At 40.6% G+C, this 26,186-nt stretch overlaps 2 protein-coding genes across 3 annotated transcripts in view; one reads left to right on the forward strand and one right to left on the reverse strand.

The window, feature by feature from the left end:
* Positions 1-26,186, forward strand: part of CMSS1 (cms1 ribosomal small subunit homolog) — a 180,056-nt gene that overhangs the window by 62,807 nt on the left and 91,063 nt on the right. The gene's annotated exons all lie outside the window — the stretch shown is intronic.
* The window catches only part of FILIP1L (filamin A interacting protein 1 like), a 185,149-nt gene that overhangs the window by 58,230 nt on the left and 100,733 nt on the right, over positions 1-26,186 (reverse strand). For both annotated transcript variants that reach the window (XM_083611479.1, XM_083611480.1), the window contains exons 2-3: positions 6,342-6,621; positions 4,164-4,337 (exon numbers count right to left, since the gene is read on the reverse strand). In XM_083611479.1, coding sequence (XP_083467605.1) covers positions 4,164-4,337; positions 6,342-6,621 — 454 coding nt within the window. The remainder of the gene's footprint in view (positions 1-4,163; positions 4,338-6,341; positions 6,622-26,186) is intronic.

A 26,186-nucleotide genomic window follows, 5' to 3' on the forward strand; every position in this document is an offset into this window, starting at 1 on the left:
GGAATAATATAGCAATATGGAAATAAGAACCTAAATGTTTTTTAACCATATCATTCTCCATCTCAGTAAATGTGTTTCTTACTTACTGTATTTAAATATGGCCCTGTTAGTTCTCATACCACTCCCAGAACATGAGCCCGAATCTTGGGGGTTGGGGGTTGAGACCATGAACGTAGGCAAATATTTAAACCACCCATTAAGAGCGCTTTTGTCTTGTCTGGATTGAGCTTCAGTTTATTGGCCCTCATCCAGTCCATTGCCATTTCCAGGCTCTGATTTATTACTCCCACTGCCTCACCTGTGCTAGATGAAAAGGAACGCAGGGTGTCATCTGCATACTGATGACACCACACCCAAATCTCAAAATGACCTCACTCCAGTTGCATGTATATGATTAAAAGGGAGAGGGGGTAAAATAGAACCCTGCAGAGACTCTGAGGCATAAATGTCAAGCAGCAGAGCAAAAATACTCAAGCACTCTTCTGGAATCAGCGCCAAGGCATGAGTGGACCCACTAGGAAGCTATACCCCCAGCACTGAACTTACACAACCTCTCCAAAAGGGTTGTATGGTCAAGACTATCAAAAGCTATTGAGAGGTCCAAAAGAACAAAGTTGCACTTTCCCATCTCTCTCCCAGCAAATGTCATCTTTCTATGTGTCCAATCTGGTTTCTACGCCAAATCCTGCTTTGAAGTCTGACTGAAATGGATTTAGATAATTAGTTTCATGTAAAATGTGCTTGGAGTTGGCTGGCAATCACCTACTTGATCACCTGTCCCAAGGGAATGAGCTGACAATTGTTCAGGTCTTCTGGGTCCCCTGCAGTTTTCTTTAGTAATGGTCGTACCTTTTAATGTGGCTGGGAGCACCTATTCTCTCAAAAAGGCATTTGCCATCTTCTGTACTCAGACCCACTAGCTGTACTAAGTGAAGCATGGCAAGGGTTGAACATTCAGGCAGTTAGCCAAGTGCCATGCCCATATTCTGGGTCCTTAATGACTGAAATCCAACAAAATGAAGCCAGTTAGTGTTCCTGACATCCTTTTTATCTGATCAGCATAAACTGCGGTATCCAAATTGTGGTGGATACAAACAATTTTATCTTCAAATGCTTGCTACCGAGGGATCCTTTACATCTCCTGTCGGACAAAATCGTAGGAGCCCCTAAACCACACAAAAGCTCCACAGGGTTGGCACTGTGAAGAGCAGTGGTGGTAGGGGAATTGCTTACTTGTCACCAAAACTGCCACACAGTGGGCCCAGTAGTGGCAAAACAATTCGCTACCGGTAAGATGCTGAGGTTTCCCACAGAAATGAAGCTCCCCCTGCCTTCCTCTGGCAACATAACTTGACTGTATGTCCTTTAGTCTCTTAGGACAGTTTCATGTGGCATCATATCCTGTGCACATATATGGTAAATGCGGCAGTGGTTGGTGGGTCAACACCCACCAGTTGTGGCTTGAGTGAATTGGTCTTTATGAAACGATAGCTTGAGTTGTTGTTGCCAAAGAGAAATGAGCTAAACTAGCAACAAGTGAGATGAAGTTTTCTTAATGATTTCAAAACCAGGTTGTCTGCCTCTCTTAATACTTCATTACAGGAGTGAAGAAAGCTGCACATATTTGTCCTCTTGGAAATGTGTATACTTGTCCCAAGTATAGAACTGGAACCAAGACGCACATAGGATAAGCTTGGCAATTCTCAACTGGCAAAGCTGTCACATTGTTGGCAGCGTCTTAGGGACTGCTCCTGAGAAACCAGCAATTAGAATAGCAGGGACTGTGAGAGCCAGGCAATGAGGTACATCGACAGAATTAGTGTGGGGAAGTCACATAGTAATTTGCTTCTTCCTGGCACTCCAGCTGTAACTGGTGCTGGTGGCTCTTTCTCTATCTTTTATTTATTTCATAAATATGTAACATTAGAAACAAATGAATGTACACTTTATCTTTTCCAAATTCTATTTAAAGTTACAGTGTTCTGCAAAATGTTCTGCATGGTGTTTATCAGTTTCTTCCGTTTCCAGGACTCCAGTCAGCGTGAGGGATCTGTATCATTTTTTACTATTTTCAGAATGTTTTTCTTTGCCTTTGATATTGCCAAGGAAAGTGGCGCTAGAAACTCATTTGCTGCCATGTAACGTTAGGAAGAAAACATTTGTATAATGTATGCAAGCTAGAAGTCCAAATTATGTTTTGGAAATTTGTGGGGAGGCAAGACTGTTCCTTCCTTGGATCATTTCCTTTTGTGTTCAGAGCTTCTATGACCTAATACCCTACAGTGTTTTGAAAAGGCATTGACCTCTGCACCTGAACTTCAAGAGATTTGGATCATAACTAGAGGGTTACGGCTTCAAGATCTGGAAATGCATTCTAACCTTTTTGTGTGACATTGGTTGCGTATGTGAAATGAACTTTATCGTATGTTTCTTTCTGAAGTCTGGAAAGTGCCCTGTGGAAGAATTCTATTCATGATGTCGTTTATAGTGAGCTGTAATGAGCTGTATACCAGAAGCATGTGTGTTTGAGTGAAGAGGAAAGCATTTAGGAATGCAGATAGATATTGGCTCACATTTTATTACTTTTCATCATTTTCATCATCTATAGTTCTTTAGCAAGCTCCAAATGTAGAGTATCTCCCAATGCTGGATGTTGAAACATCTTTCTAGGGAACTCTACAGTCTAGAGATACAGTGGTACCTTGGTTCTTGAACTTAATCCACACTGGGAGTCCGTTTGATTCCCGAAACTGTTTGAAAACCAAGGTGTGGCTTCCGATTGGCTGCAGGAGCTTCCTGCACTCAATTGGAAGCCGCGTCAGATGTTCGGCTTCCGAAAAACGTTCGCAAACCGGAGCACTTACTTCCAGGTTTGCAGCGTTTGACAACTATGCCATTTGAGAACCAAGGTATCACTGTACTAGGCCTGCTTGTTAATATTATTGCTCATCCCAAGAAGTCAGAGGGCTCAGGATGGTTGGTTTAATTCACCTCCTGATTCATCCCTGGAATCAGCAGGCAAATGATTCAATAAGTTACTGTCCCAAAATAAGTAGTTTGTGTAGACAGAACAGGAGTGGTACTGGTGATGATGATGCACAGATACAGTGGTACCTCAGGTTAAGTACTTAATTCGTTCTGGAGGTCCGTTCTTAACCTGAAACTATTTTTAACCTGAAGCACCACTTTAGTTAATGGGGCCTCCCACTGCCGCTGCGCCTCCGGAGCACGATTTCTGTTCTCATCCTGAAGCAAAGTTCTTAACCCGAGGTACTATTTCTGGGTTAGTGGAGTCTGTAACCTGAAGCGTATGTAACCTGAAGTGTATGTAACCCGAGGTACCACTGTACATTCTACAATGGATATCAGTGGGTTGACCAACCTACCAACCTCCTTCCCCTGGAAGCAAATCCAATCCAAACAAAACACTAAGAAGAAAAGGTATGTTACATCAAGGGACGGAGGAAGAGAAACAAAAGAGGAAGGGTTTTGGTTAAAATGGGTAAAGCAGGTCTTAAAATGAGGTGAGCAGGTCTTCAGAAGTGTGGTGTAATATATGGACGATTCCTTAGCCCATGATTCACCAGTGTGGTGCCTTCAAGCACACATGTGCCCACAGAAGCCTTGCATGGTGCCCACAGTTTCATCCCCTGCTGAAATTAGGCTTGAAAGAAGCCTGTATTAGCCAGTGGAGGCCTTTACCTCCCAAGCTCGGGGGGGGGGGGATTTCAGGGAGGTTACAGCTGGGCTGGGAAGAGTTGCAGTGCATGTGTTCACAAGGGTTCTTCTGGTTCACAAACAGTCCCCAAAGGTCAGTGATAAGAGTCCACAGTTGTTGGTTTACGAATCTAACTGCAGGGTTTGGGATTCGTTGACTACTTAGACTTTTTACCATTTGACAATTAGGTTTGCCTTCATCTCGCTTGGAAGTTAAAGGATGCTTTCAAAGCAGAAGTGTGTGTCAGTTTTGTAGTGGAGATTTAAAGGCTGGCATCTTTAAGCTCTGAGCTCACTGTTTGTAGAATTCAACAAAACAATATTTTGCTTTGCTGGCACTTGCCCTTCACTAGTTAAATCAACGAGACTCGTTCCTTTGATTCACTGGGTTAGAGCGCTAATCCCTGCGTTCATACATTCTTCTTTAAAACATGCATCATACATACCTCTCCCATGGGCTTTTCATAGATATCCTCCTGCCATAGTGTAGCCTTGGCTTGTATAGCATCTCGCTGAAGTGCTTCAAGGACCTTTTTTGGAGTAACAAAGCCATATTGCGCTTCAAGTAAAGCAAGGTTAATTTTTTCAGCCTTTAAAACTCCTATGACTTCATCCTGCGCCTGAGAAAACACAGTTACTCCAGTGAGATGAATTCTGGATATCAGCTGTTTGCAACAATGGTATTGAATTAATTCCTATTTTATTTTTTAAGGTCAGCTTTTCATGCAAGTTGCCTTTACTGCTGCCAGTCCTTTGTCAATTCATCTGGCACGTGAGTGATTGGAAAAGGAAAACTTTGCCTCTTTAAACAGGAGCAGGAAACCTGTTGCCCTCCAGGTGTCATTGGACACTCAACTCTCACCATCTCTGACCATTTGCAATGCCAAGGGCCACCGGTTCCCCATCCTTGTTATAAGACAACAGTAGTAATTTTAAAAAATGTTTCATCCCTTCCCCGCCTCCTTCACCTTTGCCTACCACATTCTTTGTTCTCTTACCTCTGGCTTCTGTTGCCATCCCCTTATCCCAATCAGTCAATTTCCGTTTTAGTCAATGCCTGTATCTTCCAGATGTTGGCAGTGTGTTTGGAAATATGGCCGTAAAAAAAAAGGACTGTCAATCAGCAGTAGGAAATGTGGTGTCTCCCAGATGTTGCTGGAAACAACTCCTACCTCCCCTGTCCTTTGACCATGCTGGTGGAGACTGATGAGAGTTGTAGCCCAATACATGTGGAGGGTACCACATTGGCTATCCTTGGTGGAGATAAGAGGCCCCAACATGCACATCTTAAGGTGGGATGGCCAAACAGATAACGTAATGCTTTATAGTCAAACGCGTGCTTTTTCTTACTGGTCAAGTTTTGTAAGGAAAAGAACGACTTGAAGGTATTGGCAGCTGTTTTTGGAGTTTCGTGTCACTCATTCCTCCTGGGGGAAGCCAAGGAGCAAGGGTACAAAGTCACCCTTTGTTGTTTTAAGTCAAACCAGAAAACCGTCTTCTACTATTGTTACATATACGTGGTTATGCGCTGAAGCCAGCGAGGTACACATTGCAGAGGATGTGACCTTCCGCAGCGTGCATTCCAATAGCATGCAATAATGGCAGCTCTTTAAAACAAGATTAATTGGCCTAGAAGTTGGCAGGGTGACCCGTGTATGTTTGTGATTACCTATACAATACAATACTCCATACACGTGGCCAAGATTTTTTCAAAAATAATTAATGGTATTAAGGATGTTGGATTTCAGGTGTCATGGCTTAGATCCCTCAAAGCCCTTAGAAGAAGCAGGCGCTTTAAATTGGCTGATGTAAGATGCTAATAATAATAAAAAAAGGCCTTTTACAGTCATGGCCAGTGGAGACTCTGCTTCTGTATCTTTAGCTGCTTTGACAACACGCAAGCGGAGAGATGGAGTTTATCATTTATTTTGAAAAGAGATAATGAATAGCCCAGGTGAAGCCAAGCTCTTGAAATCCCCTTTGGCTGTAATGAGATAAATGGCACGTAAAAGTGCTTCGCTTGAGCTGGACGGCGCTCTTAAAGTGGAAGGAGCCATAGCTCAGTGCCATATGGAAAATCCTAAATTTTAATCCCATTATTTCCAGAGTAAAAACACAAAAACCTAGGAATCAGGTAATGGAGACCTTGAAATCAATCAGAGTAGACAATACATGCTGCCAGTCAGAGTGTACAATACTGGCTGGATGAACAAATAGCATGACGTGGTATAAATCTGCTTCCCATGTTCCTGTGAAGTTGGATGTATAAGTACCTGTATTTCTGAAAAACCCAATGTGTTTGATTGCCTTCCCCCCTTTCCATCTCAACAGGTAGCATTTCACACGGTTCTTTCTTTTAGACTGCAGCCCTATAAACACTTACGTGGGAGCAATTCCTATTGAAGTCGGTGAGACTTAATTATGAATAGATATGCAGAGGATTGCTCTGTAAATCACCATGCTACATTATCACTGACTTTTTAAAAAAACACACAGTCTGGTGTCTTATTTGTCACATGTAAATTAATATATTCATGTTGTTTTTACATCAGTGATAGCAACAGAGCTCTCAAAATGGGAAGCAAGAGCTGTGTATTTATAATAAAACGAAAAAATATACTGACTTGTAATTCTCCCTCAAGCACGCTCAGAAGAAATAAAAGATCGTCGCGAGAAAGATCTTCTCCCTTTTTGGAATAGTTTCTTTGTTTCTTGTCTGAATCAGGGCTTCTCAGGATAGTGTCTGTTGTTGCTGCAAAGTCCTTTTCTGTTTTTCTCCTCTTCATTTTTACCTTCCCGGTGCCAGGGGTGTCTTCTGTATAAGTGTCACTTGGCATTTTTTGAGAATGTTTTGACTTGGAAGAATGTTCCGTGCTGTTACTTCTGGAACGCATTTCCAAATACCTGGTGAAGGAAGATCAAAAACCAATGGTAAAAACCTAAAGTAACACAAAATATAATAGCCTTGTGGATAACGGAATTGTCTTTTGGTCTGGTACATTCTAGGCAAGGTCTCTTAACCAAGACACATTTTCAGTCAGGCAAGTAAACAGACCACGAGCTTTATCCAGGATACCTTGTAAAAATAGATGGGATGGTAAGATGGAACTCTCACATTTTCTGTGGCTGCTTTTGCAGCCAGTCTTGTTAAATAAAACTGCATCCGAACTGTGAAGATGAGAATTCAATTCGATCTTGAATCTTATCAAAGATTCTAGCAATTTACTTGTATTATGAAGTTGTTATGTTATTACAAAATAAAGTAGTGAAGTACTACACCTGTTTGCATATAGACTGCTTCCAGATGACCTGCATATTGAGGGTACATCCTTATTTGTGTGCAAAACGTTTGCCAAAAGTCTAGGGAACGTTGGTTGCTTATTTGCACATCCAGCCAGATTTGTGGGGAGGTTATACACAGTGCTATTTTTCCAGAAAAAGAGGTGCCAGAACTCACCATGAAACACCTCCCTCGTTCTCTTAGAATGGCAATGGCGCCCAACTAAGAGGTGCCGGAAACTGAGTTCCAGCGAGTTCCAACTAAAAAAAAAAAGCCCTGGTTATACATTGTTTCAAGAATTTTTTATTCTATATTTCCCATCATTTTTTAACCATAAAAGTGTGTGTGTGTTTGAGTGTTTGAAATGAGTTTGTTGTACAAGAACACTAAATCCATTTGGATTGAATCCAAACCACAAAATATCAATAACTTAGAAGCGCTCATAAATATCTGAAGAACAGAGAATTTTATACCCAGTGCATGTGATGTGCATGTCCCCTCAGTACAGTCGGAATTGTCTGTTGAGTTGCCATGTAGATCTGTTTGTGGGATTGTGCCTGGGCAGCTGAAGAAATATCCTTGGGATGGACCTGAGGATCTACCTGCAATGCAATACATTACAGGAACCTAACCTAGGAAGCTGCTTTCTACTAAGCCAGACCATCTAGCTCCAACACCAGCTCTCTGGTGTTTCAGAAGCCGTTTTCACTAGCCCTACCTAGAAACGGCAGAGATTGAATGTGATGGCAGCAAGAACATTGTATTACACCTTAAAATGGCTGGTTAAATTGGAGTGGAGCAACATGCTCATTCACCAAGTATATAGCAACTTCTTTTAAAAGAATTGTGAGAAGAAAAGCATTTTTAAAAAACAACTGGGTGAAGTGGGAACTGGTAGTATATTTTGGAAGGTGTGTGATGAAGAAGACATAAGAAAATTTAAAGCAAGTGATGATATGCATCAACTTAAAACCAGTGAGTGGGGAAAGAGGCAACTTTTCTCTCTCATATCTGGAGTTCTACATTAGCCTGCTCTTATCTCAGAATATTCCCAGCAATATTCACTTATGGACTGTTTTAGAAAGCTAAGATGATGAGCATTGCAGCTATTGCTTAGTACCCTAACCAGAAAACATGGATGGAACGTGGATTTGGAAAAAGGGTTTTCCTCCATACACACACAGCTGGATAAAGTGGTTAGAAGGAACCTGAATTAAATACCATGCTGTTATGTTATTCCATCACAGTGGCAGGTGGTTTGTAATACAGAGGTGTCCCTAATATAACTGTCTGACATGCCAGATGAATAGTTACACACATAATATATTATATTTCAGAGCGAGTGAATACATTTTCTGTGTGTGTTTAAAAAAATAAATATAGTTGCCCTTTATGAGTTGTATCTGTGAAGCAGCACATGATAAAATCTTCTGGAACTTTACTTATATATTCTGTCAATCTGGCAACAGTTTGTTTTTGACTTCTTCAAAACTGTATACTGTTTATTATATTCTGTGAAGTTATAACTTTTAACTTTATAAATATTCTTTAAATATAATAACTTTCTGTGCCTGTTTGGCAGAAATCAGGTACATTTTTTCAAAATAACTGCATTTTTCAAAATAACAGTTCCTGTGGCATTTATAATTGCTCACTGTTGAATCAATTTGATAAAATTTAGCATATTGATAAATTTATATTTATGTATTTTGTCATATTTTTTATATATATGTATATATTTTTAAAAGGACACTTTAAAAAAAAAGTTTTTATTAGTGATTCTGGAAGATTTAAGGCCCTGAATAGGGGATGCCCCATTCTGTAATGGGTCTTTCAGCATAAGTAATTGATTTATGAATCAACACAATCACTCTTTGAAGCATATATTCCATTTCCCTATGGTATGCAACTTTGATTACTGAATCCTCGCTTCAAAATGTTCTGACTCACAAAGAAATTAAGTCTCCTTTTCAGTACCTAAACTTTAAATGCATCTTGTCATATTGGAAAGTTCATCATCCTTTTCAAAAGAAATTCCCTGGTGCTTCTGCCATGATTCCATGTGTAGATGTGGTTTCTGGTACTTCAGGACTTAATTTGAAAGAATGGTTAATACACATGACTCTGGTTTTTAGGATGCTCTGGGTGTGGTAACTTCACATATGATAGCGTTAAATGGACATAGAGATGATAAAGGCCTGTTTTATATCAAGACTTATATCAAGACTTATCCTGGCTTTCGTTGGTCTTCATGATTCCTCTCATTGCATTGCTTTTCTCTTTGGCATTATTAATGCTTTGAAGAAATGAATGAAAGCTGTGGTGGACATGTTGAAACTCCTCCAAAGGGATGTTTTATATTACACCGAACTTGGATGACTAATGCACCAGGCAGCTGGTTTTGTGGCCTGTTTTGGTTTAGTAGAGGGTGTAAAGTGGTAAGAAACACTGGTGCTTCTATGAAGCAAATAATTGATTCTTTAGAACCTTGGCGTTTTATTTTCCTTTTTTCCTTCTTTTTAGCAGACCTCTATTTCTTGGGATTCCTTTGTAGTTCAATATTTTTGATTATTTAGGGGAAGTGCCTTTCAAAACATGCTTCGCATGTTTCTGATTTTATCGTAGCTGCTGACTTAAGTAGTTTGCAGCAGGGCTTGATGGAAAAAATTCATCACCTCCTTAGCTAATTAGATCTGAATTGGATTAACACAACTGTTCCTTCCAGGTGACTCTTTGTAATCTTCGTGCATAGTTTGATGAACTGTAGTGTAGTCTGAACTTGGAGATATTTATTTCCTTAAGCTGGTTGAGTTTGGGTTGGCCCATGCTCAGAAGGCTTCTTTTCACCCATTTGCAGTGACCTTGTGCATACTCAGCTATCTCCTTTATTCCCTTGCCTGCTCTCCCCAGTTCCCATTTTCATACTCTCTCTCAATGCTACCCTCCTCCCAATCCAGGCTTGGAGCTATCCCCTCCTGAATGCAGCACAGTGTGATAACGGTTGCGGGCATTGCTGTGTCCGTGCAACAAGGAAGGGTTCTATTTGCTATGGGCATTCACCAACTCCTAGAGCAGTGGTTCTCAACCCTGGGTCCCCAGATGTTTTTGGCCTACAGCTCCCATGATCCCTAGCTCACAGGACCAGTGGTCAGGGATGATGGGAGTTGTAGGCCAAAATATCTGGGGACACAAGGTTGAGAAAGGCTGTCCTAGAGGCTGAGGTCCCTTCAGCCCCCCCTATGAAATATTTGAGGTGCCACCCCCAAAAACATTGATGGGCATTTTTATTCAAATGGTGTGTGCGTGCCATGTCATGTGATCAATTATGCAGGGTGGGGCTTACCTGCCCCCCCTATTTTATTCAAGTTGGCATCTCTCCCTGGGGAAAATTACACTTGTCTGTGGAGACAAACTGCCTGCCATTACAATAACTGTATGAGAGGGGTGTGGCATTCATTCATAGAGATTACAGCACATGAGGGTAGAGGGAGATTTTTCCTTTTTCCCTTCCCAGTCCAGCTGTATTTATCTCTAGGTGCATTGATCTGCTCCTAGAGTTTTATTTCTCTTTTTTAAAAAGAGGAAGCTATGTAGTCTTGCAACTGCCATGCTTTACAACATTGGTTTGTATGGTCGATGTGCCCTGTCCCTGACTGCAGGTTGTAGTTGCCCGTCAAGAAAAGAATCAGATCTATTCTTTACATTCCCCTCTCCCTACCCACCCACAAACTTTTTCATCTTGCAACTGCTAGGGGTGTACATGTTGAAGCTTTGTCCTAAGAAGAAATTGTAGAATGGGCAGTAGCATAGTGAAAACAATGTCCTCATTATCGTTCCCAGTTTACTCCTGAAAACTTCTGAAGCAATCTGACAGACACAGCTTTACTTAAACCTTTTTCTGTCTGGGAATATTCACTTCAACTTAGCCAGTTTTCACACACATAAAAAAAGAAAAGAAGCCACAGCCCTTTGATCTTCCTTTGAGGAAGCTGTTCTCAGGCTACTCAAACGTGCTTAGTAATGTCTGATAAATCGGCATGCTTGATCCTTTCATGAATTCATGTTGGTGGAAGACCCAGGAATTTACAACCATCATCAGCGTTCTCCTGTTAGCTATAGGCAAAGAATATTTTTGTGGAGGTAAAAAAAGAATAAGGAAGTATCCAAAAATTGTTCTTAATTTGAGAAGCAATGAAAAGCACAACTTTACATTTAAATATGCCTTTTACATTGGTAAAATCATGCAAGATATAGATCAAGAAAGGGATAAGTTGTCCCAGATGGACGGGGTATAAATATTGTTGTGTTGTTGTTGTTCTTATTTGTCAGTAGTGATTGATCTTTCAAATGTATAGTTTTGGGAGCTGGCTGTCATTCTTTTTTATATAGATTCAATAATGGACCTGAAGAAGGTAATATTTAGTTACCTAGCTAATTTTCTTTGCATTCTTATCCATCACATACATGCAAGAAAGAAAAGGCATGGTGATGGTGGAAGCTGTGGTCACAGGGCATGGTATTAAAGGCTCATGATGACTCAATACAGTGGTACCTCTGGATACGAACAGGATCCGTTCTGGAGCCCCGCTCGCATCCTGAAGTAAATGCAACCTGCGTCTGCTCGTGTGCGGGTTGCGATTCGCCACTTCCACGCATGTGCATGACGTCATTTTGAGAATCTGCGCATGCGCGAGCGGCGAAACCCAGAAGTAACACATTCCGTTACTTCTGGGTCGCCGCGGAGCGCAACCCAAAAGCGCTCAACCTGAAGCAACTTTAACCCGAGGTATGACTGTATTCTTGAAGCTAAACTGGTCTGGCTCTGTTTGGTGTTGAGATGGAGGATCACCTGGGAACCCCATTTGTGCTGCTTTGGGTACCATCGTACAAGAAAGGCAGAATATAAATGTAGTAAATAGACAGCCTGACCACTCCCAGAAATATATTCATTTATTTGTTTCATAAAATTTATATACCACTTGATTATAAAAAACAACTTCAAAGTGGTTATGAACTTGCCTGTTGCCAGCAAATGTCAGACTGTTTAAGTCATTTAAGTCCATGATGAAAAAGACATCTTTTGATTCACCAGTGATGAATCTTTTGTGTCTGGAAAGGCAGCGTATAAATTAATAAACTGAACTTTAAAAATGGGTTCTTAAATTAATTACATCTTTTGCAGAAGTCCGAGTGTCTTGAGCTTCCAATTCCCCACAATTAGCATACTGTTTGAAGTGAGATTTGTGGATCTTATTGCAGGTTGCATTGATCACCCACATATTGTGTGAATTATGGGAACTGGAAGCATCAGGCACATGTGCTAATGTAAGCCAAGCAGCTAACGTAACATATGAGCTAGCTCTTTGGTGTAATTGCTTCTGGCCTGCATTCTCTTGAGTCTACTGCTGTGCCTAGTCCTGGTTAGCTTATGCATCTAGGTAGTAACCCTCTGACCTGCAATGTTCAAAGACTCAGTATGCTGTTTCTACCCATGAAAGTATGTTATTTTTCTGGTTTGTCAACATTAAAAGTGCTATCTGTTGGCTTTAACATGCAAGCTGACATCAATGCTAGCAGATTTCGTTCCCATTCTTCACATGCATAAGGGAATGTTTGTCTTTCTAAGTTAGGAATAGAGCTGACGTTGTTCTTTCTTTACTTCTCTTATTTAGCTCATGTAAGTTTTCTAACTATTGCTCACTTTTTCAGATTGCGTTGAAAGTGTTTCTAAAAAATAGGGGTGTGGAACCTGTGGCCCCCCAAATGTCATTGGACTACAGTTCCCATTATCCCTGACCTTTTATCATGTTGGCTGTGGATGGGAGTTGTAATCCAGAAATCTGGAAGGCCACTGGTTTGAAAAACAGCATTTATTTTCTTCCTTAACATGGAGTCAGCGGGGTTGTAAGCAAACTAAGTTGAACTTAAATCCCATTGACTTCAATAGGAACCAATTCTGACTCACATAGTCTAGATACAGCCAAATAACTATGGAAATGGTGTTTCAACAAGGATGCCAACTCAACACACCTTTCAGTCAATTTGCTTCCTTAATTACAAGGACAGATTTTAGAGTAATCTTATCTCACATGGTTCTGTGGAGTGAAACTGATCAATAGGATTTGCTTGAAGCCTTCTGGTTAACATGCCGCTACTAATAAAATTCAGGTAGTAGGGCAAGAAGGGAAGTGATCAATTTAAGTTGTTTTGGTTGTATAAGCAACCAAGTCTCTCTACTTATTGGCATCCCAGAGATAACTATTGAATAGGTGACAAGTTTTAGAATACATTCCAGAGCAAAGGTCGCATTATTTTGAAAGTCCATAACCTTTTAACCTTACACTGGTTTAACATTTAGATGTTTCTATTTTGATGCTCAATAAACCTGCAGATAACTCATCCTGCCTTTTTGGAATAAGATGGGAAATGAATATAAAATATGCACTGAAATATAGCTAAGACCGTTTGACCAAAATTTCAAGAACAGGGGACTCTTTCAAACTACCATGTCTGAAAGAAGGGAAGATTCATTATGCCTATGGAAATGTGAGCTACATAAACATAGAACTTCCATTGTACACTACGATCCACAGCTGGCCTAATGTTGTGATTAAGAGAGTGAGCTACAAACCCCTCTTCCGTGAACTCCCAAGGCAACCTTAAGCAACCTACTCTCTCTCAGCCTTGGCTCCCAGTCTGCAGTAAGAGGATATTGCATTGCAAACCATCCCGGAATATATGTTTATGAAAGCTGGTATAGAAATTAAACAAATATTTAAATAATATGGGCACTGCTTAGTTTGGGGTTGTGAGAAGCATAAGAAGATGGTGTGTTCACAGCACTTTAGGCTGTGTTCAGAGGGCTATAAATGCCCCCTGCCTTTCATCGATTTGTACCGCCTAGCCTAGGATCCCTACAACACATCCCTTTGAACTTTTGAAAACTCTGACCCTTTTGAAGCTCAAAGAGTTCTGGGGGAGTGTTGATTACGACCAGAGGAAAAGCGCTTCTACAGATCTTAGTTAGCTGCGCCCTCAAGGACACTCTCAGCTGCAAATAGTGAAGGTCCCCTAACAATGTATCCTGGAATAGGGGTAAAAATAGCTTTGTGGGATATGTAACAAGAAGCAGCAGCAGCTGACTGCACTTTCCAAACCCTCCCATACATATAGTGTAGAGCAGGGGTTCTCAAACTGCCATCCGTTGATGAGCTGCATTCAGGTGATGCATTGCAAGGAAAATCATTTCAGTGGTGTACCAACACCCTCAGCAATTTTCACGTCTGTGTGGGGAAAGGTTTGGGAACCATGGGTAGAGTGAGGGAGGCCACTCTCCTCCCTGACTTGCAGTACAATAATTTTGCTATTGTGCTAAATTCTCCAGCTTCTGGGCTAGTGAACAGGAAACTACAAATTTAACCCCGGAAGTGCTGTGCTGTGCTGTGCTGGATGGATGGGGGAAGGATTTCCCTGCCCTGCTCTTACTCTAAATGGGCTCCAGCTTGTACTTGTTGGCTATTCTACACTTCCAATTGCTTACGTGTGAAATTCACGCACAACGAAAAAGACAAATTAATGTGTAAGATACCAGCACATGCTGAAGCCAGTTTTTAAAACATTTAGTAATATCCTGGTGCCCCATCATTTGGTTTTGTCCCTGAATTAATTACATGTTGAGGGGCAACACTTCCTCAGATATAATTCAGATTTGAAAGCTTAACTAAATCCTAGACTATTACTATTGTATAGGGTCCCATAAAAATAGTTTGGGGTCTTAGTCAGAACTATAGTAATAAATGTGGTGTGTGGACTTTGAAAACTATTAGGAACAGAATCCTCGTGAAGTTATATGGGCCACCTGTACAAGACGTAACTCTGCTGAGAGTTAAACCCCTCTGTGGATTTGCAGCAGTCTTGTAAGAAATAGCCTTGTCAAACTTGCAGCTGCCTTTCGAAGCACTTACTCTGGATCCTCCTTTTCCCCCAGCTGGTAGTTACGCAGCGCAAGTATTTTATGATTGGCGTAATGAATGGAAACGGTTGTGATATAAGGAGCTACTTCAGGCTTTAAAAAACAAAACCCAAATCAGAGTTCCTAAAGTGATAGTTGCAATATTTATTTTGTCATTCTGTGGTTTAACTCCCTGTTATCAGGTTGTCTCAGCTATTCAGTTTGGATTTTCGCAAGTACAGCAGCTTCTGCTCTAGGTAAGCTGGAAAAGCCACATGCAGAGGTATACGGTGGTTCCTTCTTCATGGCTGGCACTTGTTTGTTTTACCATTTGTATTTTAATAATTTCTATGAAGGGCCTTCTTCAGGAGCCCCTGCTGTCCAAGGCAGAACAAGTGACTATGGAACATTTGCGACTTTCACCATGCACACTCTTAAATCAAATGCATGATTTGCTGGTGTTCAGAGTAAGAGCTAGATTCTGTGTTGTGGCTGCAGTTGGAAACCATGCCCAAGGTAAAAGGATGAGAAGAATAAGAAGTAATAGTCGCTTGCTTACTGTCATTTGATACTGAAAATTAGAGTTTATGGAGGTGAAATTTAAAGTACCTGGTTTTTAGGCATGGCCTACAAGTGAATCATGTGTTTAGTTGTCAACATTTAATTTTAATATTGCTTGCATTTTTATGCAAATTTGAAAACACTGTTTGCATAATACTGCAATATGCTCATGCATAGTGAATCAGGTACTAATAATAGGGCACTGTTCCCCTGAAACTAATCACACAGGAAAATGGTAAATGCAGCTAAACTGCAGTAAAACCTTTACCCTTCGTTGGCACAATAAGAAATTCAATGTGGCCTTTCTAAAATCTTCAGTCTGACTGCAGATTTAATTGGGTTTCAAGCATACTCCTTGGGAAGTTGGAAAACTCTTAAAGCAAATGGATTACCAGTTTCATTTAATAATGGAGTTTCTGCTGATAGCTCTAAAAATAAATAGTATATTGTACAGCATTAGAATCCTCTTTGTCCCCAGCTCTAAATTATTGTAATGCCGTGTAACCACACTAATTTTTATAGTTCTGATTCTTTATATGACAGGTTACAGCTGCTACAACTCATTATTTCCATTACAAATAGTGATTCATATTTCCATATGTAAGCAGGAGATCTCATGGCGGGTATGAAATTAAGCGATGTCACTGCTGTGTAGAAGGAAATGCTTAAGCTACATATGGATACAAGACATTACATTTAAGTACACATGTTTTCAATAGATTGTGGTGACTTAAGGTCCTGTGCTTGTTTCCAAAGCATTTTGTGTGAATTTTCTTTTGACAAATGTTGTTAGACAGAGATAGGCCTGAATAAAATTTCCCATTCTCTCCCAGAGATCAGGTGATCCAGTGAGCAGGCCGTGTCTCATCTTGACCCTGTAGATATGCACCAATGCTAGTAATCTAGTGGATGAGAAGGCACCTTGGATTTATTTATTTCATGTCCATCATCTTTAAGATCTCTGCAGCTTGCCAAACTGGGTGTTCTGTTACATTATTTTACTTCAGTTTAGGGCTTCCAGATAGAAATGCATCCCACTTTGATGTTTTATATATAATGGAAGTACTTAAACATCTGCCAAGTGACAACTGAACGCTGGTACTCAGCATGTGACTTAAAAGCATATGTGGGAGATACTAATTAATTGTCATGTTTGCCAAGAGGTGAGCCTAACCTGGCCCTAATTAACACATGGGCTGGGACACGAGTGGTGGCCAGGTGATGTGGGTAGAGGGGAATCCTTTTTGGAAAGTCACAACTATTTTTTTTTTAAATTCAGGAATAATTTTTATAAAACAGATGTTTTACATATTAAAAGATCTATCCTGGTACTTTGGAGGCTGATTTTAAATAATTTGATGTATTTGGGGAAGTGTTTTTCAGGATTCTCGCTGTTCCATTTTGTTAATCACTATAAGGCTATTTTGTAGGGGGTCTGATGGAATGAGGGGTGGCAATATATGGTATTTCATAACTGGGAGATTGGATTGAAAGAGAGATGCCAGTGACCACCCAGTTAGCTTCATATTTAGATTTGAACCTGTCTCTCCCCATGTGCAAAACCAACATGCTCCATCTGGTCGCTTTACCCACTCTCTGGAGCAAAGTAATAATTCTGCTTGGTATGAAGGGCAGAAGAGAAAGGTGGTTGAAAAGACCAGTGGAAGAGCACAGAAGATGGTGCAGCAGTTTTGGAGCACTGGACACAGTTTCCCGGTTGAAGCTCAGTCATCCTTGTTGAGGATAATGCTTGCAGAGATAAATTTCAGGAGGAAGTCACAGTTTTCACCTCTTAATTCAGGCAAGTTTTGATATCTATCTATTGGTCTATCCAGACTTGATCATGCCTTAAACCCAGTGAAATAAATGTGTTACGTTAACTAACTTCAGTCTTATTGATTTCAGTGGGACTACTAATGGTGATATTCAATGTTGTGTAATTGCATTTTCTATTCGTCTCCTCCTCCTGCAGCCCCTCATGATCCGTAAACCTGCTCCAGGGGCCCCCCTAACCCTCCAAAGCAAACTTTTTTGTGAAAGGGGGTGGGGGGGGGGAGAAAAGAGGAAGGGGAAGTCCTATTACGTGAGTGAAAATTTGTTCCACTGTTGCGCAGGCATAACTGGCTATCACCCAAGACTAGAAACATACAGTACTAGAAACAAAGGGTGGGATTAAATTTGCATTATTGCAATCATTCTGTCAAGCCAGACAGAACTATCTCCTCCTCCTCCTCCTCCTCCTCCTCCTCCTCCTCCTCCTCCTCCTCCTCCTCCTCTCCTCTCTCTCTCTCTCTCTCTCTCCCCCCCCCCCCCAATTCTAGGGCTTCTTCTAACTCCCCAAGCTAGTTTGGCGGGGGGCAGTGGGGAGGATTGAAGAAGGCCTGCTTGTGCTACTGAGATTTGTTGCACTCGCTCCAGCTAGCACAACTAATTAGTAGGATCCTGCCCAAATGCTGTAGTCTGATAGCCATTGGACAGAGAGAGAGAGAAATCTGTTGAAGGTTTTATGGCATTGGCATTGTCAAGCAAGATGTATGCTGAACATCATGGTTATCAAAAGGCCGATTTGGGAACTGCTTTCTAGCTCCTTATCTTTCAACACCACCTGTAGCACAATAGAGCTTTTCTCAAGGCTGCCAGTGAGCAGAGATTAAAAAGGATGCACAAAATTGACTTGATTTGACAAGGTAGAAAGGGCTTAACAAAAGTAAATTCCTGTTGCGTGAAATAATCTTAGCTTCTGTAGTTTAAAACTAGGTGGGACTTGATTCCAGATGTCATAAATATGCATGCATTTAAACATGTTAGAGGACTTTTACAAAACTGGAAGAAAGCTGCTTTGAGTTTGGAGGCTATAACAGAATAAACCTTTCCCCCTCAAAATAGAGGAGAATAGGGAGAAAAAAAACACACCAAAAAACCCAGAACAGAATTTAAAAATGGAGGAAAGGCCTCTTGCTTCATATTAGCTATTGTCCGTGGACTCTCCCTAGTTTTTTAGTCTTTTATTTAGCTTTTAATCTTTTAATTTGTGAGACTCTTGCCTCTTGCCTTGCGCACCACTGGGGTGTCTTTGGAAGACTGTTCAGAAGGGAATGTGTACCTCGGGCTGAAGAGGTTACCCCCACCCCTTAAGTAGAGAGTGCAGGTCCCGAATCTTTGCTTTTAAAACAGAACCAAAAGGCAGGGTATTTTCTTTCTTTCTTTCTTTCATTAATTAAATAAATAATACTTCATAGCCAGAAATTGCCATATGTATGGAATATCCTGTTTGCATTTGAGATAGCTGTTGCACTGTCAGAAGTAACAAAGAGTTAATAGTGTTTTAAAGAAATGCTTAACAGCTGGTGTAAACTATCTGTACAAGTCTGGATGACCTCATTTATGACATATAATCCTAATACTATCCAAAAGAGATTGCAAAAAAAAAGAGGAACGGGACTCGTAATGTATATGTTGCATGCAAAGATGTCAGAAACATGCCCTCCCAAAGGGCCACTTATTACAAGACTGAAGTTAATTGAACTTCACTTACAATTAAATTGCCGCAAAAATGTATTTACAACAGCAGCATTCCTGTCCAAAAGAATGGTCTTCATTATTTTAGTATACAAAATGGTAAATGCCATGTCTTTCTGATATATGCTGTGTACTAAAGTATCAACCATTTACATAGAACTTGGTTAGATTGCTGTCTCCAGCAAAATTAGTTTCCACATTGGCAATTTGGCATTAAAACCGGAAAATTTGTTGATGAAACAGTCTTTTCTGCTTGTGTAGGAATAGTTAAGGAGTAAGGCTTGATTTTTCTTTATTCCTCTGATTCCCTCCCCCCCCCAAAAAACCCCTTCAGTAGATCATTATTATTTATCACCATCATCATCATCAAACCTTTTATTGGCATCACATATAAATATCCATAGCAAATCAATACAGAATTCACACCTTCCCAGTGACACAAAACATTTGTCAAATGAAAGAGGCAAAGCAGTCTAACATTACATCTCTAGGTCTCCAGGGAGAGCAGACGTCTGCAGTTTGTTTTGACGACAAAAAACAGATAAAGATATTTAGCCACTAACTTGGTGAGCTCCTGATTATTCCCCAATAATAGAAAATGTATGACCTCTAATTCTGGTTTCCATTTGGGGATGCAGAGTTGATCTAGGAACTGCTGGCGGAGATCAACATATACAGTGGTACCTCGGGTTAAGTACTTAATTCGTTCCGGAGGTCCGTTCTTAACCTGAAACTGTTCTTAACCTGAAGCACCACTTTAGCTAATGGGGCCTCCAGCTGCCAATGCGCCACCAGAGCACGATTTCTGTTCTCATCCTGAAGCAAAGTTCTTAACCCGAGGTACTATTTATGGGTTAGCGGAGTCTGTAACCTGAAGCGCATGTAACCTGAAGCGTATGTAACCCAAGGTACCACTGTAGTTTACATTTAAGAACCATATGTGCAAGAATTTCCACCTGATGGTCTTCACATGGGCAAATTCTTTCTCCTTCCACCATTCCCAAGAACCTTCCCCATAGGAGGTTTGAAGGACTTGAATTAAACCTAGCCAGCGAAAATGCCCTTCTTTCTTGAGGATTAAGCAAAAATTCTAGATAATTGTGGTTAATTTCATTGTGCCCAAGAAAGTTGAAAGTTAAGAGGGGAACATGTTTTCTCTGCTGCTGCTGTTAGTTCCTGGCGTTCAATGTTCCACAAACTAGTTTTTATTATAGCCTTGGCAGCATTATTATTTATGGTGGTATATTAATGGAGGGAAGACAGGAGTGCCTGGCGTGCTCTGGTCCATGGGGTCACGAAGAGTCGGACACGACTAAACAACATAACAACAACAATTAATGGAGGGGAATCTTAAGTTTTCAAATGCATGTGTCACTGTGCACATATATATATAACTAAAAATAAGGCCAAGGCAATTCACAGTAGAATAAAATGCAGTAAAATATAATAAAATATGGAGCCACCTCATTCAGGAACAGATAAAATCTGCTAGTTAGACATCAGGGACCTAGGGATACCTGGACAGATATGTAGGTTTTCAGTAGCTGGAAAATCACAGACGTTGTTGGTGCCCACTAGCTCTCTGAGGGGGAGACAATTCCACAAAGTTGGAACAACTGCAGAGGAGGCCCTCCTCTTAGTGGCTGTGAGATGGATTTCCATAGGACATGGCACAAACAGAAAGGGCTGTCTTTTATTATTAAAATGGGCAGGCATCTCTCTGAGGAGAGGTGTTCTTTTAGATAACCTGATGTCTTAGAGTGCGTTTCCACCTAGAACATTATACTATAGTCATTTTTCATGCATAAACCTAGTTCTGCGTACTAATCTGCATTTAATGGCAGGCATGGGGTTGATTTTATTTGGAAAGTCAATGTGCAGAGAGAACAAAATGCCAAAGTCCATCTAGTCCCAACACCCTGTTCCCACAATGGCCAACCAAATGTCTATGGGAAGATCACTTATGGCGGGGGGATGTTAACCCTTCCCACCACAATCACAGTACTGTATTTTGGTTAGAAATGCCCCTCCCATTGGCAGCAATGGCAATTTTATTCACTGATGCCTAGCTGTAGTGTGTGTGTGTGTGTGTGTGTGTGTGTGTGTGTGTGTTTTCATTACATTTGTGTAGCATGATGGTCTGAGGTGGTTGTTACTAGGAGAGGTGCTCTTAGATTCTTGGATCCCTTGTTGTTTAGGGCTTTGTACACTATTATTAACTTGCTGAAAACATGGGGTCTTTGTAATGGCAATGCTTTTGAAGATTCTACCTGTTGTCATTTGTGATTGGCTCAGTATGTACAGTGGTACCTCAGGTTACGTACGCTTCAGGTTACATACTCTTCAGGTTACAGACTCCGCTAACCCAGAAATAGTGCTTCACGTTAAGAACTTTGCTTCAGGATGAGAACAGAAATCGTGCTCCAGCGGCACGGCGGCAGCAGGAGGCCCCATTAGCTAAAGTGGTGCTTCAGGTTAAGAACAGTTTCAGGTTAAGAACGGATCTCCGGAACGAATTAAGTACTTAACCCGAGGTACCACTGTACTTAAAATCAGTCGCAGGTCTTTAAAATAACGTAATTTTAATAACAGATAGGTAGCCGTGTTGGTCTGCCATAGTCAAAACAAAAAAAAATTTTTTTTTCTTTCCAGTAGCACCTTAAAGACCAACTAAGTTAGTTCTTGGTATGAGCTTTCGTGTGCATGCACGAAACACGGACCAACACGGCTACCTATCTGTAACTGGAACTATGGAAGGCACCACATTGAGCCGCATGAAATGGAAGTCCATCAACCTCACCAAGAGGTATCTGAAGAAGTGTGCATGCACACGAAAGCTCATACCAAGAACTAACTTAGTTGGTCTTTAAGGTGCTACTGGAAAGAAATTTTTTTTTTTTTGTAATTTTAATAGTTTGCTTTACTTAACATGCTATGAATTCTTTGTAATCAGCAACAGGTCTGACAAAAACACACTCAAACACACCAACAACGCATACCTTTAAAATAAACAGAAAATATCTGGATATATATATATATATATAAAACAGTGATTTTTTAAAAACATGAACCCTTCATGTAACAAGTCTAAATCTGCAAGTGATCCTCTGTTCTTTTGCACCTGTGTAATAAACTGGTTTTGCCTGACATGTTAGAGACTGAGAAGGGAAAAATTAAAAGCTACAAAAAGTGCTTAGGTGCCGACACATGCAACACAGAGTTTAGAAAAAAGTTTTAAAATCTGACTTGTATGGGAAAGAATTTGTGAGAATTAACTTTTCTTATCTCTCAGGGAGCCACTAATTTATTTAATGCACATGGAGAGCTTTTTCAAGCTCAGTGACATTCTGCATTTTACCCCCTCCATCTGGAAGCTAGTACCCAGAGTGAAAACCGCATCATATATTTTTAGGATTAAACCATCTATTACTGATAGATAATGACAGAGCAGGAGGAGAAGGCACCAGTTAGTCTGCATTAGCTCATGTATTCTGGATAACTCTTTAGTGAACTTTTAGGAGGCTGGGTTTTCAGAGGATTTTTTTTTTCCTTTTCAGAAAGCTACAGTTGAGTTGTGACATCTTAGTACATTTTTGATGTAGTGAACTGCCTCTTTTTAAGTCACTGATAGGCCACTCTCTTGACTACTGATACCGTCTTTTCTTTTTTTTTTAGACTAACTGTTGTACAGTTCTCTTGCATGCTGTCTCACCATACACTGATCCAACACTTTGCCACTTAAAATAAAAAGTCTGTCTAGGTTTTTTTTTATTATTATTTAAAAAAATAGCTTTGAGGTGTAGACACCAACAGATGCTTGCCATATGGCAATTGTCTGCTCCATTCAGCTATAAAATACTGTATTATTTGTTTTAAATTTAAGAATTTTTCCACTCATAATCTTTCTTCTTCACTTCCCTCTAGCACGTTCATTCAAAGGGGGAAATGTGCAGCTCTTTTAATATTACCGAAAGCCATTTGGGAACCCACCGGAGATATTTATTTACAGGAACTGTTCTTGTGACACAAGTCTCGTTTGCAAAATAAAAGTTCCCTGCAGCAAAAATATGTATGTAAACACTTATTAGCGAAAGGTAACTTAGTGAAAGGCAATTGTCTGTCTTAGAGGTAAGCGACTGGAATAGCTAGCGCTTGAGTGAGGCACCACATGGCATTGGCAGAGGACCATAAATGCAGAAGAAGAAGAAGCCTGGGGATGTTATGTGGTGGCTTCCTCTGCCCCAACATGTTTAATAACAAAAGGCAGAGGCTCAAAAAGTCTGCATTTCTGACTGTATCATAAACCTGCTTGATAATATTAAACTACCTCTTACAGATCTTTACCTTACTGCAGATAGTATTGATAGTATACTGCAGACCAGTGCTTTTTTCCAGGGGGCACCGGGGGGGGGGGGTTACGCAGATGCCTCTTTTTGTTGTTGTTAAAAAGTGTGGCACTTACTGTAGCACCTTCATGATGAGTACCAACACTTGTTTTTCTAGGAAAAAGCACTGCTGGAGACTTATAAAAGTGTGCATGAGCTTTGGCCAGTTGCAGTAGAAGCAAGTGCCAACTGAAAGCGGAGTACAGTGGTACCTCGGGTTACAAACACTTCAGGTTACAGACTCCGCTAACCCGGAAGTAGTACCTTGGGTTAAGAACTTTGCCCCAGGATGAGAACAGAAATCTTGCGGCGCCAGTGGGAGGCCCCATTAGCTAAAGTGGTACCTCAGGTTAAGAATAGTTTCAGGTTAAGAACGGACCTCCAGAACGAATTAAGTTCGTAACCAGATGTACCACTGTAGTAGTATGTAAGACACTGTGAATATGACCGTGGTACTAGTTCCTGAGTGGGGGGATCCAGATGGACCATTTGGGCATACACTTGCACCTGATGTGTGCTGAAATCCTTCTTACTCCTTGGCAGGATGATGCCAGTGGCCAAGCCACTCCAGGCTGAGAATGTTAATCTCAGGTTAGTTTGTCCACCTGAATAGACTCTCAAGACTTCTTTGTCCTCTCCCTATCATGTGATGTAGTTGTCATGGGTTTTGCTTTGCTATCATACTTGGGCATTTGTTTGCTATAGTTGTGTCCACTATACCAGATGGGTGGGGTATAAATAATAAAATTATTATTTATTATTATTTTATTATTAATAATAATTTATTTAATGAAAAGAATTCTGGTGCAGTTTACAGTATTTTCCAAGTCTTGGGATAAGGAAGGCCCTGGTGTTTTTAGCCATCCAAATTGGTTCAGTTATGAATGAACAGCTTCCACTTCCCACTGATCCCAATACTTAAAGCAGCCTTCCTCAAACTCGGCCCTCCAGATGTTTTTGGCCTACAACTCCCATGATCCCTAGCTAGCAGGACTAGTGGTCAGGGATGATGCAAATTGTAGTCTCAAAACATCTGAAGGGCCGAGGTTGAGGAACCTTGACTTAAAGAGTAGTAGATATTGTTGTTCATCATCCACTGCCTTCTACTTTCCTTCTTCTTGCCTTCTACTCATCTTCACCCAGCAGGCAAGCTAAATTAAATAAATATTGTCAGTTCTCCCTGCCTCTTTCCTGAACACATCCTCCTCTATCATCCATTGAAACCTGCATCCTTTCCTTTTCTCGACTGAAATTATCTTCCCTTCCCATCATCCTGATAGCTATGGGCTTTTGCATTTCAGGTGTGTCCTTCATTTCTTCATGTGCAGCAGAGATAAAAATGGTTGCTTCCGTTTCAGCAATTATATTCTCCAATAATGTCAATTTATGAAATTCTAAAATGCACCCAGTGATGGATGCCAATATCTTAGCAGTCTGGTAGCATGATTTTTCATGCTGAAGGCCTGGATTCAAAACCCTACATGTCCTTGAATACCCCTCTTGTGAAACTGTCAGTGCTTCTCACCATGTGGACAAAGGCTATGATGCAAAGGGAAACGGCAGTGTGTTTGTGACTCAAACTAATGCTTTGCTAATGCCTCCCCCACTAAGGCAATTTTTGCTAGGCACTTCACTAGGGAGACTTGTGCTGTAATTTTGGGTCACATATATCTGAGGATTAAATGCACGAGTCTTACACCACAGACACAACTGAGTTGCTCCCAAGTGACTAACTGTCATTCATATTACTAATGCAATGGGTGTTGCTCTCATGGTTAAAAAAACCCACTGAGTGACATGATAAAAAAAGGAGCACATTGAACATATTGAAATGACAGAAATGCCCTGTCCTCAACACACACGCGTACCCAGTGTTTTCTCATAATGCATCACTTTCAGGCTTTTGAACTTAAGATAGGTACAGTGGGAAAAGTCTGTTTGCTTTAGCCACTTTGCAAGTGATCTCTTGTCTTTTCTTAGTTAAACTTGGTTAAAATGGCCAGGATGTGAGTGAGTTTAGCCCTTGTTCAACTGCAAAAGCAGCAAATTCTTCCTCTGAATATCAATGCCTTTGCCAAAAGGCCAATATATTAAATAGGAGTCTAAACATTTGTCATGTTTACACCAACATGTAAAATATAAAGGGAAGCTATCTTCACATTTTGCATGTTGTTTTTTTTGCAGGAAGTCCAAGTGCAAATGCAGCTTAAATATCTGCTGCCATATAGTGAATCGGTACATAAACACAGTTCACTCCTCTAATGCCACAGTGTGTAAGGGTGGTGGTCTGAGCCCCTGTTATTTCATAGTTTTGGATTAGAAAATTGGGATGGGTGGGTGTTGGAATCAGGTGTAGGGTTGGTGTTTTCATTCTCAGCCAAGGGACTTTCATAACACCAGCTTTAAGTTTACCATTTTATCTTTTTTCTGTTGACATTTTGTGTGTTTCAAGACTTTCAGTAAATTACTAATGTTATTAAGTTTTGCCACGACGGGGAAGGCTTATAGAAACATAGCTACAAAGTTTTGGGAGCAACTTGGCAACCTCAGTCGAATTTGGGAAGAGATACATGCATGTCTCTTCCCACAACATAATTTTATTCATGGTTGTGATGTCCAGACTCCAGGGGGAAAAAATCATAAGAGACTATTCTCAGTTGGTAAATCTCTTAGCAAACACCATGCTGGAGTGGGGGGTGGGAAGAGAAAATAGAAAATGTTTGTTTTCTTCTGGGGCGAGTTACAGAGCTGAAATTAAGCTTGAGTTGGTGTT

Source organism: Podarcis filfolensis, assembly GCF_964270895.1.
Source record: "Podarcis filfolensis genome assembly, chromosome: 4".
Lineage (NCBI taxonomy): Eukaryota > Metazoa > Chordata > Lepidosauria > Squamata > Lacertidae > Podarcis > Podarcis filfolensis.